At 41.3% G+C, this 21,185-nt stretch overlaps 1 protein-coding gene across 8 annotated transcripts in view; it reads left to right on the forward strand.

The window, feature by feature from the left end:
• The window catches only part of LOC111855588 (E3 ubiquitin-protein ligase Midline-1), a 71,905-nt gene that overhangs the window by 42,974 nt on the left and 7,746 nt on the right, over positions 1–21,185 (forward strand). For 4 of the 8 annotated variants that reach the window (XM_023834750.2, XM_023834751.2, XM_023834752.2 and 1 more), the window contains exons 2-5: positions 5,811–6,529; positions 13,747–13,842; positions 19,032–19,139; positions 20,822–20,970. In XM_023834750.2, coding sequence (XP_023690518.1) covers positions 5,867–6,529; positions 13,747–13,842; positions 19,032–19,139; positions 20,822–20,970 — 1,016 coding nt within the window. In that variant the 5' untranslated portion in view covers positions 5,811–5,866. Of the gene's footprint in view, positions 1–2,681; positions 2,826–5,810; positions 6,530–13,746; positions 13,843–19,031; positions 19,140–20,821; positions 20,971–21,185 lie in introns of those variants that run through there. The other 4 variants (XM_023834754.2, XM_023834755.2, XM_023834753.2 and 1 more) reach the window with 3 other exon arrangements.

The raw sequence follows: 21,185 nt of genomic DNA on the forward strand, positions 1-21,185 counted from the left end.
CCCCACACAGAGGCTAAACCCGACAATCCTTGAGGTGTGACACACCAACACTAGTCATGCTGCCCACATTCATACACTCACATGCAATGCAAGATTGTAGAAACATTTCAATTGCTATAAATGAATTCATATAATATGCTGGAATCTCTCCCTTGCCTGGTTTAATGGATGCTATACTTTCTTTATCATTTAGTAGGTAAACATTAGACTCTTCAAGACAGATTGGCATTATGATAATCAGGTTCTTGAGATAAGGGTCAAAAGAAGGTCCAGACTTTCCTCTGAGGCTGTCTGTTTTCCAAGTGGTAGACTAGGCTCAGTGATCATCCAAGGTGTGGTAAGGTCTTGTGCTGAGATGCCGGGTGCTGTGACATTGTCAGAAATGACCATAAACAGGCATTTTGTTGAGGGGCGATTACGTAAAATGCACCCGCCATTAAGACAAAGTGCTTAACGATGCATCAGTATCGAGAGGCCCGCCGATGCCGGTGGCGGCATTCCAAGTCAAGCTCATACGTGGAAAGCGGCCTAGGATAACAGAAAGACTGCCAGTGAAGCAGAACTTCATTATGCATGGGTTTGAGTCCAAAATTCTGAGGATGTGTTCAATCAGATCGCAAGCTCATTTGACAAAAAATGAATCCAAAAACAGCTAACCTTTCTAATTCACTAAAATAAATTTATTTTTAAAAAAATATGTGTGATAATGTGACTTGACAGCAGGGGTGCAGCTGGAGATTTTGGGCCCCATGAAAGTTTATCATTTTGGGCCCCCAAACCAAACCAGTCCAATTATGTTTGAAAATTTTTAGGGCCCCTGTCAGTCTGGGGCCCTTGGAATCATCCTAACTTTCCCCCTCTTTTTGGCGCCCCTGCTTGGCAGAATAGACTGGGCTTAATGGTAATATTTCATGTTGTGGGGTTAAAAAGGGCAGCGTGACACAAATGTAAATATAACATCGGAGAAGCAGGTTTCAGAAGAAAATAAAATGATATATTCTGCACTAACATATCAAACAGGAGAATATTATGAGTCTTGGGAATTCGATCCAAATGAGGTCTGAGTTACTGTGAACAATAAGAAACAGAACATGGTGATGTATATGCAGGGCTTTGAAGAAGACACAGGTGGAACTAATCAATAGGAATAAACCCAGCTACCTTGCCCCCCCGGCCCCAAATGGTTTTAAACATATAAATGAATTGTTTGGTGAGAAAGGTGTGGGGGACTTTCAAAGACACTTTTGTTTTAGTCAGTGTGCTGGATATTTAATGTTGTGTCTGGCCATTTTCGCATAATACAGCAGGATTTCATCTCATTTTCATGGTGGTTTTACACAAAAAGTAATTGTGCATCAAATTAGCGAGTAGCCTGTTAGCCGTGTTATAGAGCCTATTAACCGTGCAAAATCTCTTCAGTATAATTACTTTAAGCCTTTGGTGGAACAACAAATCATGTTATGTCTGTTAAACCGGAATGAAGACTGGACAAAAGCTGCAAATTTTAATTCAGTATGTTTTTAGCCATTTCCCGCTGTCCATACATAATGGAACTAGGATTGTGTATCTATATATATAACTTTATATGAAGTTTTTTTTTTTTTTTAATTCGTTTCTATCACCTTCTAACGGAAAGACACACTTTTACACGTACAGTAATCATTGGAAACAAGGGGTAAGCATCCATCTTTTTCACGGGGAAATAACAGTCTAAGTCTGGTTATTGTCTGCTGGTAACCGCTGCCAACAATGTGACTATACGAGTACCAACATAGCAGGCATGTCTGCAGGTCATCAGAGCTGCTCACAGCCCCATGAATCTTCGTCTTTGGGGTTACAGTTATGGGCAACATGCCCACTCCCCAGCAAAGCCAGTGTCTGTCTACAGTTTTCCAAAACGCCTTTAGGAATCTCTATTTAAAAACACAGATGTCGAAGCTTTTGTTCACTTCATAGGAATTTAAAAATGCCCCGACAGGCTTCGGTTAGGAGACTTTAAAACTGTTTTTTAGATACTTCCAAAACGCAGAACCAAAAATAATCAGCACTAATATTTAACTGATTACCCATAATTTAATTAATTATGGCAACTTATACCAAGAATGCACAAAGAATATCATAAACACGTTTTCATTTCTTATCATTGCAGTAGATTATTTAGACACTATATAGACTTAACTATGACCATTCACGGCAATGAAGCATTAAACGACTTGATCAAATACAGATACATAAACCACAAGCCATACCTACGTCAGCCGGTCATTTAGGGAGACAACAGATTGCAAAGTAATCTGTCACATCCAGACCAGTCTGGACATTCTGAGAGGGGGAGGCAGAGATGCGCTCCTTTCACCTTGTATCGTACGCTGATCTGTGTGTGTGGTCGGGCTTGTCCCGGTGACGGAGCCCAGCGAAGTTCCCAGCACTGAATAACTGGGTGAAAAAAAATCAAGGGATAGTCGCAGAGGGAAAGTGGTCCTTTATTTTTTCTTTTCTTTTTGACTCCGGGCGAATAAACATGGGAGGCATGGGGCCGAGCCCCACGCAATAAGCCTCGCGGAGGACCTCGGCGTCTGCTTGTTATGGGGGGCTTTTATCTCTCTTCGGCGCTGACGGAGGTGGACTAGGTGGAGCTGGCTTTCCTGCAATTGTCGCTCCACTTTTCCTGTTGAGCTTGCTGCCACACCAGAAGTCTCCTAGTAAATGACAGCCCTGTTCTTGGAAAACCGGGCTGTGAAGATCACGGCCATCTGGATCCCCTGTCCGGACACATTTTTGGTTAAACACGCCTAAGCGCGATGCCTCCGCAACGCAGAGCGTCGGTGGGTAAAGTAAACTGGGTAGAAATATCGCATTAATTTACAGCATGCAGGGGAGCTGGAGGCTGCTGTGGTTTGCATCGGCTTTTAATAACCATATACTTTTACCTGCTTTGTTTCTGTCAACCCATGTTGGAGACATACGCGCGTAACTCAAATTCTTTCCGTTATTACTTATCACAAAGGTGACGCCTGTTTACTATATGTTTGTACTTTTTCGTGTCGACTTTCTTTCATCAGATTTCATTTGAAACGCTTTAGCCCTCACATATAACTATATCTCACGTATTGGAATAATTAGTACAACGGGGCTGCCGAACTCACCCAAGTCTTTAGTAGTGGTATTTAAAACGATCATATTTGTTAAACCTCATTTCACAAAACAATGGCAATATGTGTGGAACGTCATATGGGTGAATGACGGTAGTTTTTATATATATATATATATATGAAGAGATTAGGTTTACCTATAGGCAAATGAATAAAAAACGTAGGAATTCATATATATTTGAATAGCGAGTGATAGCCTATATATATTATATTAATTCTTACGTTTTTTATTCATTTTCCTAGGTAAACCTAATCTCTTCTTGTCCATTTAGTTCGCACTTAACTGTGCTTTTACTTTCTAATGAAATAGGTCTTTCTGCACTGTGGCCTCAGATAATATAAAGTCATACATTTATGACTTTACGCCAAAGCCGTAAGGTTAGAGTATGACAGCATAATCCGAAGGTTCAGAAATAATAATAATTAAAAAAAAGGTCCAGACTGCCAGCCTTTTAGCCCAGAAGTAGGTCAAATGGGGGAACTGCCCTTTCCCTGCATATCTTCACGGTTAGCTTGCCATAAGCAAAAAGTACAGAAGAAAGAACCCCTTTTCATGCAGAGTGAAGGTTTAAATCGTGACATTTTAACCGTCAAGTTTCTATTTATGTTATCGAAGTTATTTTTATTATTTTATTATTATTTTCCAAATGTATCTACAACAGACAGGAAATAAAATAATTATTTATTATTATTGTTATTATTATATTAATGATAATAATATTAATATTATTAATAATAATAGAATTGGGAACTGGGTTTTTCTCAGTCTTGTCGATGGTTTGGTTTTAATGTATATGAAACCAAATTTGCTAAATTTTCCTTCTCGGGCAACAAAAAATGTAAGCCGTTTTATGAACATCCTATTCCTTTATACACTTCATTAGTAGTGATACGTTAGTTATCATGATAAATCAAAATGCTCGGTAAATCCTTGGAATTAAGCAGTACCTACAATTAAATGACTCCTGCGGATTTTTGAGTCCGGATGTTAATGGCAATGTTTATTTTACACTACTAAATATAAAGAGCTGAATATATAAACATCACTTACTGTAGTTGAACGGGAAGACTGTTTTATGTGGATTGGTAAGGATCTCGGATATTGTGTGTGTTAAAGGGGCGGGGAGGGGCAAGTGTATTTTTTGATAACATTCAAAGATTTTTTTTTAATGATTATCCTTTAACTTTATTAATTAATTAATCCTCAATGAGAAGCACCCAAACAGGACATTAGGCTTAAGGAGCTTAGAGCCGTTGCATCCTGATAACAGGGTTCTCCCGACCCCGATAAAGTCAGATACAGGGGGGCATGACTGGAGTCCTCACTGAGGTTTGGTGGATGAATTGGGGCTCGCTTTTGGCTTGGTGTAGGAGACCAGTTTAGGGTCTGACATCCATTTGCCAAAACTGCACCAGAAACAACCTCCGTATTCTTGCAACATCAGCAGCACAGGCATGACCCACCCTGGGCTGTCTACAGTGTGATGTTTCCTTTTATAATATTTTGTTTTTTAATGTAGCGTTATAAGACTTTTATTTTGAAAATGTGTGTACCCTTTTATGCAACATACACACATGATGCATACAAAAAAATACATCCTCCGATTATTTATCCAGCAGCAGGACATGGTGAACCTGGAGCACAGGGCACACGGCTGGGGACGCCCTGGACAGGATGCCAGCAGGACGTGCACACTTTAGAGACGCCCTTTAGCCTAGCCGCAGGAAAACCCATGTGACACAGAGAGAGCGCACAAAACTGCACGCGCACACACACACACACACACACACACACACACACACACACAGTGTGGAGGCAGCATTCAGATCACCAACACTGCAATGCTACCCACTGAGCCTTCATGCCACTGTACCCATAAACCGTGTTCCAAATAAAGCTGTGGTGCAAAACGTCATACCACATGACAAGCTTTAAAGTAATGCTATAGAGTTTATTTCAATCCTCATGTTAAAAACATCCTGGATTACAGTTTTCCTTTCTAAAATACAGGACTTAATTTCACTTTAGCTTAGGAGAAAGCATTGTCATTGTCAGTAGAAGTTCAGCAGTTGGGTAAGCCTGATTAAGTTGTATTTGCTTGCTAACTTTAGAAAATGCACTGGAGTGATGTTCTTTAGAGAGGAAAGGAGACTCCATGTCCACCGCTTACAGCTTCTCACAATTCAGGACTTACTAAGCTGCAGCACATATCTGCTTTCATGCCTCTCTGCAAATCTGAAGTTCAAACCCTACGTTCATCTTACCTGGCGTAGCTTCACCCCACAGGACGGTACGTTCTTCTTGGCCATTATCGGAAACTGGTGTTTTTCCCTCCTCTCCCAACAGAGGTGTAAAATAACAAAGTATTAATACTTTGTTACTATACGTGAGTAGGTTTTTTTCTGGATTTGTACTTTACTTGAGTATTTCACGTTCTTACCACTCCTCCCCTTTACTTTGCTATGTTTTTGAGCCAAATAATGAGTTTTTCCTCCGATCCATTCTACTATAGTTACTTACCCAATTAAAAATAAAAATAAAAAAAAAACGCTTGCAAAGAACATGCAATGCACCTGAATGGAGCAGCTGATAGGCGGGGTTAAGGCTCCCAGGTCACGCCCATCAGAGTAACCGAGCCCCTTCTGTCATCCTTCCAGATAGCTGGTCGGCTTCCCTGGATTTCGCCCGCTGCGCTCCTTTGTTTCGCCTGAAGATGGAAACGTTGGAGTCGGAGCTGACCTGCCCAATCTGCCTGGAGCTCTTCGAGGACCCTCTGCTGCTGCCCTGTGCTCACAGCCTGTGTTTTAGCTGCGCTCACCGCATCCTGGTCTCCCACTGCACATCCAGCGAACCTGTGGAGTCCATCGACGCCTTCCAGTGCCCCACCTGCCGTTATGTCATCACCCTCAACCAGAGGGGCCTAGAGGGACTGAAGCGCAACGTCACCCTGCAGAACATCATCGACCGCTTCCAGAAGGCATCCTTGAGCGGGCCCAACTCCCCCAGCGAGACACGGCGTGAGCGCGCCTTGGACGGCGGCGCCATGACCTCGCCCGGCGAGACGATACAGTGCCAGTTCTGTGAGCAGAACCCACCGCAAGATGCCGTCAAGACCTGCGTCACCTGCGAGGTGTCCTACTGTGAGGAGTGCCTGAAGGCTACACATCCCAACAAGAAGCCGTTCACAGGCCACCGACTGATTGAGCCTATGCCTGACTCGCACCTGCGAGGCCTGCTGTGCCTTGAGCACGAGGATGAGAAGGTCAACATGTACTGCGTGACTGACGAGCAGCTCATCTGCGCCCTGTGCAAGTTGGTGGGGAGGCATCGCGACCACCAGGTGGCAGCACTGAGCGACCGATACGAGAAGCTGAAGGTGAGGCCAGGGGGCAGAACGGTCATAAAAGTCCAGGGTGGGCCTGTAAATGCGTTCTGAGACATTCATTCTGCCCATGTACAGAGTGTCTGCACAGTATGACGGGTCAAGGGAATGACTTGCTGAAAATGAATCACTTTGGCATGATTCATCCTGCATGGTGCATTGTTGCTATGCATGACATCACTGCATCCTTTAGGCTTATTATTTTATATTTGCACAGTCTCCTTGCATATGTGGAAGGTATCATTTTGCTTTAAAACACTTGCAGTTATACATTATCTTGAAGTCTTCTCTGACCTTTTTTTAAATGGTGCATTTCATGCACTGCCGCTTAACGAAGAGCTGGTGTCAGAAGGTCAGTTGTTTGTTTAATTATCGCAATTATCTTCCTGACATTTACACGGATATGTCATTGAGACGAGGCCAGATTGCGAGAACCGTTAAATGTTTCCGCTGTGTCCCGGAGCCATTCACAGTACATTTTCTCACAGTTTCATGTGGTGAATCACAGCGAATCCAAGTCACTTGTGTTTTCGCATGCTGCTGTGCTGGCCACACTGTTTCAAGGTCTGAAATCATGCAGTCCCCCCATATTAGCGCTTTAGAAAACCTTGCAAGAAGTATTTTCATAGTATTGGCGGTGGCATTTTTACGAATAGTTCCTCTAATATTCCTGGGCAAGTTAAGCTTCATTCAATGACTCGTGAACCAATTATATAAACACACCCACATGTTACAGTTTACAGGGTAATGGATTTCACTGTTTATGGTATGCAGTCTGAATGTGTAAGAGATCCTAATTTCCAGAAATTAGTGAGTGATTTAATGTGCAGCAAAGATCCAAATTTCCTTAATGCACAAATTACATTTTTTCTAACAGTCGAATAATAATAAAATAACATGAATTGCAAAGGTGTCATCATACTGTATAATTTTTTAAAAGGTACGTGGTTTGTCACACTATATTACATTTGATTTTTATTACTTTTGTTTTACTGAGCAAATTGTTCAGATTGAATATCTAGTTGAGTAGATGTTCTAGTTTAAAAATAGAAAATTCTTTCTTTCTGTTGAATATGGAAAATCAAATTGTGTGATAATTCTGGAGCAGCATCATTGTGTCAGTCCACATGGTTACAAGATCTTTATGTAAATGTAAAGCAACAACAAACAGCTTGTAATTCAGTAAATATTTCAGCTGTAAGGATGTTTCACACGGAATGCAACACAAAAAAAAACAACACAAATTTGGATGCAAATTTAACGGATCAAAAACTTTCTCGCCAAACATGATGTGAAATTTTCACAACTGATTGAGAAAAGTTTGCATACCAAAAGAAACTGGAAACTAGAGAAAAGACAGTTTTTCATGTTTCTTTTTGGAAATCAAGTGAAAAAAGACAAATACTATATAACACCCAATTCTAAAAAGGTTTATTCTTTATAGCAACCATTGTTCAGTCAAAAATAACTTTGGATGCATTAACCTATTATCAGTTAGCAAAATTAATATTAGGAACATGGCAGCAACATCATCTATTATCAGTTTATCAGTTTATTAACTGCAGGAATACAGAAAACAGGGTAACGCATTAACGGCACCTTTATAATGCATTTGTAGAACATTCAGTATACCTTCATGATGCATTCATATTTATATCATTTTAAGGAGCAGAATATGAAGTAATTGGCCAGGGAAGAAAGGGGAAGTTGCCCAAACACAGAACGATTTATCTACCAGCAAATACTGCCCCTCAACACCAACCCCCACAAACAATTATTATTTATCGTCAGGGTTGAACCTGCGCTGAATATCAGTATCTGAAATACCATCCTTTGAAAAGTAAATCAGATTGTGTTGTCCCCCAAGTGAAAGGATTTCTTCCTATTCAAAAAAATAAAACTGATCATATGTGTGAAAACTGACATCTTATTGGGTGTTTTTTTTTTTACGCAATTGAAAATTGAGCTCTCTCCAGATAAAAAAAAATGATGGATCAAGACAATGCAAATTTGTCAAATTTGGTATGAAAACCGTCACAGAAATGCGTTTCTTCATTTCAGAATGATGTAGCTGTTTTTTTTGTGTGGAAACAAATCGGACTATGTGAAAAGGCCTTTATCATGGCCCCTGTTTTTTCAAATGCAAGCCAGTCCTTCTAGTGGATATAATTATGGGGAGTACAAATACAATCTGCAGACCTAAAATGCAAGCCCAGAGGACGCCTTTGGGTGTGAACTTGCGGCTCAACAAACCAACGTCAACTTGAGAAACCAACATTAACTCAACAAAGTAGCAGTGACAGTAAACTTAGAGTGCTGGCTTGAGTCTCGCTCGGCAGGGGAATAGACAGGCTTGCAGTACAGATAACGAGGCATCCTTGTGGTCTGTTTTTCTTTAGTCTTCACTTGCGCCCCACTGAGATGCAGAGATCGCCAATTTCCGAGCCTCCTCTCGCCATTTGGCTGTACTGTCACTGTGCAGAGATTCTCAGGGTGTCATCTAGCTGTAGATCAAGGACCAGCAGGCCATACTTTCTCAAGCAGGGTTTCTGCTGTGAGTTCTGCAGTGGTTGCCATTCTGTTGTGCTTAATTGGCTAGAAAAATAAATCATTTGGTGATTTATAGACATGTTTATAATATTAACCATTAATGGTTTTTTGGAACTCTTTCATCAGTCTTATTGCTGAGGCTTTGATAATACCCATGTCATTTATTATAACTATATATTTATATCTTGCAAATCCTCCAGCAAAACTGTTCCTGCATTAACTAATTCAGAACTTCTGGAACTACTGTTACTGTATGTGGGTTTTAAAATGCCATTGTTAAGCTTCTCCATTCACACCAAGCAAAATTAAGAACATGGCTCCAGAGTATCTGTTGCCCTAAAGTCCTTATACCACATTTCTGGGCTTAATTGCCTGCCGAGGATCTGGGAGATTACCCTATTGCCCTAGATTGACCATAAAATTCTAGCATATTTACATTAAAGACCCTTAAAGGCTTAACATGCATATTAAGCATGTTATAAATGAAGCAGGGTACTACAAAGGACGACTTTGCATGTTATTATTAGAGCAGCTGTAGATAAACTGAAAATGTCAGGAATTTAGCTTGTCAGCTTTACTCAGGAATGTGCTTTGGGTTGATTGACGTCGTGCTTGACGTTTTCCCAGTGTTCTCGACAGCTTTCATCCTGGGTGTTCTGGACCACCTCACCAGTGGGGTTTAGATCTAAGTGCAGGCTGGTGGACTCAGGTTTTCTTTAAGGATTTAGTGGGAGCAGTTTTACTTCAGAGATGAGTTAACTTCTTGATAAATAATGAAAACAGGAATAAGGTGGGTTATTTCTGAAGCTCCTGAAGCTTTGTGGCAGAATTGAAAATACATTTCATGCAGAATCCACATCTCTACACACAGTTCATTTAACACTCACTGGTGAAAAAGGGTGTAGGCAGAGACCATTAGTGTAGTTTGTTTGGTTTATTCTTCATATCCCACGGCGATAATAACACCTCACAATCCCCCCCAAGTTAAAGTGCATTTTAATGCATAAAGTATCTCAACCAGAATCATATGATTAATGATTGCAGTTTAAAAAATGCATTGTCTTGGTTATTTTACTACCATGAACAAGACCAAAAAATCTGAATGACACATTTGATTGCGTATGCACTTATATATTAATGCACATATCTGTCATGATAAGTTTGTCAATGTGTGACAAAATAATAAAAATACAGTTCCAGGCAACATATTTTTGTGACTTGCCCATCAAAGTCCTTCATGTACTTTAAAGGAAGCCTTTCATTGAAGTAAATATGTGGTTTGTAAACATATCTTGTGGCAGTGTTTCTGTTATGCAGATGATCGTTATGGGCGGAAAATGAAATTCTCTGGCTTGTGTCGGGGCATTACCATGCAAGATTATTTGTGTGGAAGTCAACTAGACACAGTTAAGTGCCCAAAGATGTCTAATATCAGAATATGAGGGAATATGGAGCATTGAATGTGAAAATTACCTCATCAGCTCTGTTCATTTGGGGCAGACTCACTGCCTTCCTTTCCTTCCAGGGAGGGGTATCATTTGGCCATCTGGAATGCCAGACAACCCACTACGCAGATCTGATGGGGTGCCGACTTAGCAAGCTGAATTCACTTTGTCTCAGAAGAAGGGGCGCCAGCGGTAAAGCTTGCCTAGATGATGGTACCAGATAGATAGAAGGTTGTGTCTCCTTCATTGAGACAGAGTGGATGGGTCCTGAGAGCGTACCTGGGTACCAGCGGGCAAGGTTGTTAAAACAGGGGAAAGTAGCACTTTTCCCCCAGCAAGGCTGCTACCGTGTGCTCGCTTTCCAGAGACCTGCTTCCTTCCTGATAAAACTTGCCGGGTCATGAAAATATCCAACTGGAGGAGGCATGCAGCCCACTTTTTGCAGCGGAAACCAGCTGGAGACTTTCCTCTGTTGGCCTACCTAACCTCAGGGGATACTGGCCAGGACCGGTCACCAATGCGTGACACAGTACCCTTAGCAATGGTCATGTGTGGCTCAGAGGGCTAAGCCTCTGTGCCTGCGATTGGAAGGTTGCCAGTTCAAGCTTCAGCAGAATAGTCACATGTCTGTGGGTCCTTGGGCCAGGCTCCTAACCCCCAGCCCCAGGGGTGCTGCACACTGCACTGTGAGCCCACCCCATGCTCCCTCTCCCAACTGCCCTCACTTGTGTGTGAGTTTCCTCCAGGTACTCTGTGTTCCTTCCCAACACATGCAGTGGTGACGTTTTGGCAGGTGTTTGAGTAAACAACCTGCGAGAGGGGCTTGGCATTCCCTCGGAGAAATCAGAAGAGCCACATGAAGGATGTCCACATCACGTGTCCACGTCACGAAAATACAAACTGATATTCTGTTTACACCAGACAGCAGGGAAACATCATTACACTTCCCTCTCCAAGAGAGCCCTGGATATTTAATAAATGTATTGATTGAAATGTTAGAAACGAAGAAGCCATCCAATCCTGAGTCGGTTCACTGAGCAGGGCTCTGTGACTGGTCAGGCGTACAGGTGGCTCAGTCCTCTTCACAGTTTCATTCCCCATCCATCCATTCGTCCATCCATCCATCCATCCATATTCCACACACACATTCACACAGGAAGAACATACAGACACCTATACAGAGCTGGGGACAGGATAGATAAAATATTTAGTAGGAGGCACATCTTGATGCCATAAGAAGACATACAGTAGAAGGGAGGTGATCGTCCTTTTCTCTGTTAAAGCCCCTCCACAAGTTTTAATTTTAGATTCTGGGAGCTCATCAAATTAAGTGTTTCTACAGCTTAATGAAGGTCTTTTTAATTATATTGCCGTTAACAGGTTTTTGTCTCATTATGATTTTTTTCCCTCCTAATATTTTATAATAGAAAATCAGCAAAGGGAGAGGAAAGCAAATGGATTGAATTTGAAACTTTTTCCCTGTGCGGTGACTTTTAAACTGATTAAATGTCCCGAGCAGGAGTATGCTGTCCTTCATGCTGATGGCCGTAAGCAGGCAATTCAGGGGCAGCTGGTATCTCAGGCCAGAAGAGTCATTTAAAGTTTGACTTGATAATATTAAGAAAGACTGTTCTAGAACTTACACGCGTTTGAAGATGCAGGTACCATGCACAGCTTTGTTTGGAAAGCTTCAAATGGCTGCCTGAGCCGCTTCTCACATGCTGGAGATCCCAAGTCCAGCCTGATCTCTGACACTTGTTATGTCTCTCCTGCTAGGTTCACTTCAGGGAAGCTACTGTCCTCATTGTTGCTTTGGAGAACACGCCACTGTGGAATTCAGCTCATGAAACTCTGTCTGGGGAGTCTGGCCTCCAGCCTGCTGCTCAATTATCATATTTAAAAAACAAGGCATATATTTGCTTTGCTAAACATAACGGATGTAAAGTTTCAGCACATTCAGATCGATACTGGCTTGACAATACAGTGTTCGTGATCGTCTCATACGCATCACCCTTAATTAATAAACTTAAATCTGGGGAGGAAATGTCCACATTGAGTGTCCTGACGTGCCTTGAAGTGCCAACTGGCAGAAACCCCCAAACCCCCCCTACCCCCTATCGCTGTAAGGAGGAGGAAGATGATGATTGTCAGCAAAGAAAATTAATTTGGGGGAAAGACAGAATGATGCTCTTGTGAAGCTGCAAATAAAAAGGCCCCCTTTTTTCCCTACTTCTTTGTTTTCGGGTGTCATGAGCTCAAAGCTCCCCCCCCCCACAGGCAGGCCCAGAATGATTCCAGGGCTTCCTGTCTGTCTCTCTTTCCTTCAGTTTCTGATATTCCCAAATCCTGGACACCCAAGGAATATTCTTTACACAGAATTGTGCCATTAGCAATACTGAAATTGTTCAATTGACCTCTAAGAAATATCCCATGTCATAGTAATCTACTTTCTGTGGGTGTTTATAAATAATACCACGGGCGACATGAGAAATGGTGTTTTTGTTAGTTCCTAAATGAACTAGATCGCTATGAGCAAAACAAGAAAGGCAAGCTTACAACTTGTAACTTGTAAGGGATATGAGGCGGAAAAAAAATACCTTGAGAGAATGAGGGGAAATATTTTTTTAATATGTGTTTTATCCTGATGACAACTATTTAATTATAGCATAACAAATTAATAGATGGCTTTCAATGGTGTTTTATAGTGAATAGCACACTGTCTCGGTTCAAGTCCTACAGCTGTATAACTCATTGCATACATAATTCTAGGATGAATGGGCAGGATGTTTTATAAAATTATTGCTGTGGTACGTTTACCTATCATGAAACAAACACCATTAAGCTGTCATGCCACAGTTATCTCATAAAGTAGCCTAATCTAGCAAACTAACTATTTTTGGTGAGCATGGAAATATTTTAAAGGAGTTTACAATCCAAGCGATGCTGCATCATAGCTGTTGTGAAACGTAAAGACAGTCTGACTGTCTGTCGCTTAGTGCTTTAGTGGGTGATTGAGCTTGGAAAGAGAAGAGTTTTACAGCCAGCCAGAATGATAAAGTCCAGGACCCACAGGTCAGACATTGATCTGCCAGATGGAAGTGGAGAAAAACAGACATACATGCCCTAAAATCATCACCGAGATTATATTTCTGTGATTATCTGAGTGACAGAGATGTGAAATGACAGGTCATTCTCAAACTCTCTCTTTCTTTTCAGCAAGCCTTGGATTTGAATCTCGGCAACCTAATTAAAAGAAACAACGAATTGGAGACCCTCTTGGGAAAGCTCATTCAGACCTGCCAGCACGTGGAGGTGAGAGGCCTCATGTTTACCTGGTTACCTTTCCTGTCATGTCCTTCTAATCCTTAATAGCCCCTTTAATGTTTTCAAAATGTGTTAAGTTCCTGTAACATTATTAAAGCAACCTTTCAAGAATAACAAATTACTATCAGACATTATTAAGAGTCACCTTGAGAGGTTGTGACAAGTGCTTCAGCTTACAGAAGGGTAATAGTAGTAACAATAATATTTGGAGAAGATGTTGGAAAGGACAGAGAATATTATTTCTGTTCAGAATGAGGTTTTATTATCAGCTTAAAATATAAGTACCGGTACCCCAAAGGGAGACATGATCCAAACCGTGATAAATATGGAGTCCAGCACTCAGGCAGCTGCGTGGGGTTTGAGTCAAACTTCCCTGCTAAGGGCAGCTCAGAAAGCATCTCTCCACATGCAGCTCAGCAACAGACAGCTTTGATTCTAAGGCCAGATCTTTAAAGGAAGCTCCAGAAGATTCTCCTGCCTTAGAGGAATTTGGGAATATTTCAAATAAAGACCTACACACAAAGTCGGCTCTTCAATTCAGCCGTAGGAGGAGAAATTTTGTATCTGTGTCTAGTTGTAGATCAAACTGAATCAGACACCTCAACAATCCGTTTTTTGTTTGTTCTTTGATTTTTTCCATTTCAAAACCAAATCGGAAAAACAAAAAGTGTTGTTTATGAAGTTTTTCTATTTTAAAATCAAAATAGGAAAAAGAAAAAAACAGAACAAGAAAGAAACAGGCACCGTGTTTCGCTTTTCTGTTTTGCAACCAAAAAGGAAAATGGAGAAATCAGAAAAACAATGGAGCAGCGGTTTGTTTTCTCAATAACCAGAAATGTGGGGAAGGAAAACAGCATAGTGCTGTAGCAGTTATCAGTTTATTTATGAACTTTTTTAGGGTGGACAAACGGGCTCAGAAATTGCTATGCTAGGCCATGACAGAGGAAGGATGATCCACGTTGAAGCTCCAATAAATCAGGGTTTATTTAACAAAAACAAAACACAAACGGGGAATCAGAAAGTCTCAAGAACAGAATGAGGGCAGGCACTTAAATTTACACAGATAACAGGGCTAACAAGGGGAAAGTGTGGAACAAAAACAACCAATCAGCAAAGGCATAGGACAACAGGCAAGTAATAAACAAACATAACACACACTAAGCATTAACAAAACTAGGGAAGACTAGAAACATAAGTCTAAGCAGAACAAAACTAAACTAAGGCACAAACAGGGTAAACCTAAAACAAGTACACAAGGCAAAGACAAAGCAAGCGCAAAGGAAAACAGCAAACCAATAAATATCAAACAACAAGTGAGGCTGTCCAGAATTCATGACCGGTGGGGTTCAGACTCTGAGCCTCTTGCTTGACTCATTGAGCTATGCAGCAGCCTGGGGAGCAGGGAAACACACCACAGGCTGAAGAGCTACAAGACTGAGAAGGGGGAAGCAGGGTGCCCAGTGACACCTGCTGGCCAAAAGGGGACAAGGCACATAGGACAGGGTCGGATGTGCACAGACCCTGACAGAAATCAGTATCGCTTTGCAGTTATATGTATTACAATATACAGTGGTACCTCGGTTCTCGAACTTAATCCGTTCCGGACTCCGGATCGAATCCTAAAAAGTTTGAGTTCTGATCAAATTTTTCCCATAAGAAATAATGGAAAACCAACATTACCCCTGTCCTGCCCCGATCGTCCGCTCCTTCCGTGTGCCACGCCCCCTCGTTCACCTCGTGTGGGATCCCCATGTGATCAGCTGTTTCTGGTTGTTGTCATTAGTCCTCTGTATTAAGTCCGCGTTTCAGTTCGACTTGCTTACAGCGCTGGCTTAAAGCAACGCATTCTGATCCTGACACAATGCATTATGGTTATATGCATTATAATATATTATTATTAACTAATGTACTAATATATATTATATTAGTCAAAAGTTTGGAAATACCAAGCCACCGAAAAAGGGGGCGATAGTGTTGCATCATATGACCTGGCCACCATCTCTAAATACAATAGAAATGGTTTTGGGGGAGTTTGACGAGGGAGTGAAGGCAAAGCAGTCGTGAGCGCTCAGTATATATATGGGACCTCCTTCAGGACAGCTGGAAAAGCATCCCAGGAGACCACCTCATAAAAATGGCATAGAGGGGAATATAGGGTCAGCCTGTCTCTGGAGCAATTGGGGTTAAGAGTGCAACTGTGAGTGAGATCACTCTGCCAACCGCAGAATTTGGACCAGCAACATTCTGAGTTCCAACCCACGCTGTCGCCCCCCAACAAATTATTATTTTCTAAAAGTATTTTTTTTGGTTGGTGTATAGGCCATAAATGTTATTTTATAGTTTTGATGTTTTACAATTATCCTAAAATTTTGACTGGCACCACATACACTCACCTAAAGGATTATTAGGAACACCTGTTCAATTTCTCATTAATGCAATTAGCTAATCAACCAATCACATGGCAGTTGCTTCAATGCATTTAGGGGTGTGGTCCTGGTCAAGACAATCTCCTGAACTCCAAACTGAATGTCAGAATGGGAAAGAAAGGTGATTTAAGCAATTTTGAGCGTGGCATGGTTGTTGGTGCCAGACGGGCCAGTCTGAGTATTTAACAATCTGCTCAGTTACTGGGATTTTCACGCACAACCATTTCTAGGGTTTACAAAGAATGGTGTGCAAAGGGAAAAACATCCAGTATGCGGCAGTCCTGTGGGCGAAAATGCCTTGTTGATGCTAGAGGTCAGAGGAGAATGGTCCGACTGATTCAAGCTGATAGAAGAGCAACTTTGGCTGAAATAACCACTCGTTACAACCGAGGTATCCAGCAAAGCATTTGTGAAGCCACAACATGCACAACCTTGAGGCGGATGGGCTACAACAGCAGAAGACCCCACCGGGTACCACTCATCTCCACTACAAATAGGAAAAAGAGGCTACAATTTGCACGAGCTCACCAAAATTGGACAGTTGAAGACTGGAAAAATGTTGCCTGGTCTGATGAGTCTCGATTTCTGTTGAGATATTCAAATGGTAGAGTCAGAATTTGGCGTAAACAGAATGAGAACATGGATCCATCATGCCTTGTTACCACTGTGCAGGCTGCTGCTGGTGGTGTAATGGTGTGGGGGATGTTTTCTTGGCACACTTTAGGCCCCTTAGTGCCAATTGGGCATCGTTTAAATGCCACGGCCTACCTGAGCATTGTTTCTGACCATGTCCATCCCTTTATGACCACCATGTACCCATCCTCTGATGGCTACTTCCAGGAGGATAATGCACCATGTCACAAAGCTCGAATCATTTCAAATTGGTTTCTTGAACATGACAATGAGTTCACTGTACTACAATGGCCCCAACAGTCACCAGATCTCAACCCAATAGAGCATCTTCGGGATGTGGTGGAACGGGAGCTTCGTGCCCTGGATGTGCATCCCACAAATCTCCATCAACTGCAAGATGCTATCCTATCAATATGGGCCAACATTTCTAAAGAATGCTTTCAGCACCTTGTTGAATCAATGCCACGTAGAATTAAGGCAGTTCTGAAGGGGAAAGGGGGTCAAACACCATATTAGTATGGTGTTCCTAATAATCCTTTAGGTGAGTGTATGTTGTAATATTAAAATATTGTTTTATATTATTTAATATGTTATATTGTCCGGTATCCCTGGGAGTTCCCATACATGTCACTAAAAAGAAACAAAAACCATGATTTTACAGATTTCCCGTTTGGTTTTAAAACAGATAAACAAAACATGAAGCTTGTCCTTTCATGTCCTTCTGATTTTTAAATGGAAAAACCACAAAACAACACTGCGTTTTTTGTTTTTCCGATTCAGTTCTGAAACGGAACAATCAAAGAATGAACAATACATGGATTCTCACCATCCCCACGAAACCATTTCCTTTTCTTAATCATCTGATTAGTTTTTTCTGATTTACAATATAGTGATTCTAGCATGAGTTAAAGCATAAACTTTGTTTAATCGTAAATTCTTCCAAACTAAGTATTTTATTTTTGGTCGTTATGTCCTTGTCCCTCCACAAGTTTCCCCGGAGGGTTAATAGTTTGACGTCAGTTGGTACCTAATTGCTGGTTGCCTTTATTTGGTGTGCCGTGCTGCTGTTTCACTTATGTCTCCGTATTTCTGAGGTTCTGGCTTTTTATGGCATGCACCCAAAAATTCCCGTGTTCAACAACATATTTCTCTTACATATTTTCTTTTTCTTTTATGGGGATGACCTTTAGTGTGATAAGAAAAGAAACATTTTTTACAATTATCCTGCAAGTCATTAAAACACAGTCTGTCCACATTATTGAAATTTTCTATGCCTGTCTGTGACATCGTCAGTGATTAATGTGATAATTGCAATAAATGTGGCCTACTTCAATGCTTTAAAACGGTTAGCAAGGAATTCTTCAGCAAGGAACTTCACAAGGTTCTCACTGCAATTGGGTGCTGTTTTCTTTATTTTTTATCTATAACTATCTAAATTACAGTTTTCTTCTACAAAAGAGCATGAGTATACTGTACTTCACAGAGACTTTCTTCCTGCTGTTGGAATAACTCCAAGCCCCCAAATGAGATCCCGTCATATAATAAATGTGTAGTTTGTAGCTCAGAACATCTTCATGCCTCATTTAGGATTAAGCAAGGACTGTGTCCCACAGTTTACTCCTTTCCTGTCACATTCAGCAAAAACTTCACCTAATCGTAGGAGGACATGACAGGTCGACCAGAACGCCACAGATAACCTTGCAGATTTTTTCTGTGTCTTTTGAACTGCCTGTGTGTGAAATCTACTTGACTACATCTGTTTGTAATTTATGAGGCTTCTACTAGAACCTATTTAGATCTAGGCCTTATGTATCCCAGTAAACAATAGCTCAAGTAAAATACGTATTTCAGTTATGGCTGGCATTCAGCACTGTCTGCAGGCCTCTTAAAAGAATGGTCTCAGTGAAACCAGAAGTCTCTGAGTCATTGTTATATCCCAACAACAAAGCTGAAAGTTTGATGTCAGCTTGTGATTGGAAACTGATTTATGCTTCATCATCATGGTCTGTGGTCAGTGCTTTAGCCTTCCTATAGAATTTTGTCATCTATGTAAGTGAAAATGATCACAGTTATAATTAGTGTATAAGAGGAACTCTTAATCTCACTTTCTTTTCAAAGGTGAATGCATCACGACAAGAAAACAAGCTAATGGAGGAGTGTGATCACCTGATTGAAATCATCCAACAAAGAAGACAGATCATTGGAACAAAAATCAAGGAGGGCAAGGTACTCCCATAATGCACTGCCCTAGCGATTATGATCTGCTGTGCCAAGTCGCCAAGTCATGTCTGGATAGCATTAGGTGTCTTGTAGAAATCTGTCATTTGATTTGCTCTGTATAATGTGCACCACATTGCTTACAGGATGAAATCCTTTGGACCATATTTCTGTTGTACTCATAATATCCAGATGTGTTACCATAAAACTTTACGATCTTTAAATAGTTTTTCTTACAGTTGATGGTGTCCTGAAAGCCACAAAAAAATAGCCGTAGGTCTGAGATCTGTATCTTGAGATGTCTTGCAGTGATTTATGAAGACGTCCGTTCCCCTGAAGATTCAGATTTGTAAAATTCTACCTAATGGGGTTTTGCTAATGACCTGACAATTCACACATGTATATCCAGAGTATTTCAACAGTATTTCATGGACAATATTGACATAAATGAGCATGAAATCAGTACCTTGACTTGCCAACAATTGCCAGATCAGAATTTTCTGGTAATTATTTATTATGTGGTGCCTATATTTGTGTCCAAATTGACTGATTACCACTGAGCAAAAATTAATGCTGCCCTAAAGGTTCATGTTTTTGCCACCTTCGCTGGTTTATGCCTGCCAGAGATTGCGAGTGTTTCCCCCGGTTTTGATCTCGAGGCAGGAAGACTCAGCCTACTGGAGAGCAGGACCTTAATGTAATTTTATTAGCACAGATTTCATTAGGTCTGAGAGGCTCAGTGTAAACAAGGAGGCTATTGGGTTTTTGGCTGGGACTCATTTATTAACGGTCAGGGGTCAGTAATGTATTCATGAAAGGTAAGGGGGTACCACTAAAACAATGATTATTCTAATTACACAAGCACAACGTGTTTTGCCTTGTTTAAAATGCCACTGGCTGTGGTGCCAGCTGAGGAAGAGTCTTGTGTATGAATGGGGTTTGGATCCTCAACAAGACAGTGGATCCGTACGCATGAGCAGAAGATACGTTCTACATAAGTAGGATATTTAATTAATTATTATAAGCTGTATAGTCCTGCAAAGAAAATTCCATGAACAACAGGAATGCATGTTGGGCCAGCGTGTGGCTTAGCAGGTTAGGATGAAGTGATCGGAAGGTCACTAGCTCAAATCCCAGGGTTGGCAGAATTATTTCACCGTTGCCCCCTAGAGCACCTTAATCCCCAATTGCTCTTGGGACTCACTGACCCTGCTTCCTCAAAAAAATAAAATAAAACATGTATGTCACTTTGGACAGGATCATCTGTAATATAAATTAAATGTAAGATAGCAGGAGTGGAGCAATTAACAAGTTAAGCTGGAGAGTAAGCAAAAAAATCAGGATGTTGCACTTTTCCCAGATATTGTAACGTCGGTAACTTTGGGATTCTCGGTGATCATAAGTGATAGTAACCTTGAATCGCAAAATAACAAAATGGCTGCCATGATGTTGAGGAAAACCTCACTGAAGATCTAATAACACTTATTCGGAGTGGATAATTAGCGAGACTGGGCAGAATCCAAAGCATATGCGGTTCAGCAGTTCCCAGGTGTTTATGCTCTTATTTTAAGAGCATGCACAGCTGGAATAAATTGGAAATAAATGTTTCCATTGACTGTTGGCAGGGATGCTTCTGGAAAGTCCGGTCCTTTATCATCATGGCACACATGCACAAATAAACGTGTCCGCAGGTGGTGAGGCTGCGCAGGCTGGCTCAGCAAATCGCCAACTGCAAACAGTGCATCGAACGATCATCATCCCTCATCACTCAGGCTGACCAGACGCTGAAGGAGACAGACCATGCCCGCTTCCTGCAGACTGCCAAGAGTGTCTCTGAGAGGTAAGCGGTACACTCAGGATGCCACGGTGGCTGGGGGAGCGACCTGTGTAGGAAAGAGGCTCAATCTTCAGCTAGATGCTGGATCTGTACGTCTGAGAAAAGTGTCATGCATGAGTGGACCATAAGTACTATATACACTAGTGGCCAAAATTGTGGAAACACTTCAAATTTTTAGAACTTTATTCCAACTTTATTCCAGCACCACGGCACACAAA

The sequence above is a fragment of the Paramormyrops kingsleyae genome, chromosome 1 (genome assembly GCF_048594095.1).
Source record: "Paramormyrops kingsleyae isolate MSU_618 chromosome 1, PKINGS_0.4, whole genome shotgun sequence".
Lineage (NCBI taxonomy): Eukaryota > Metazoa > Chordata > Actinopteri > Osteoglossiformes > Mormyridae > Paramormyrops > Paramormyrops kingsleyae.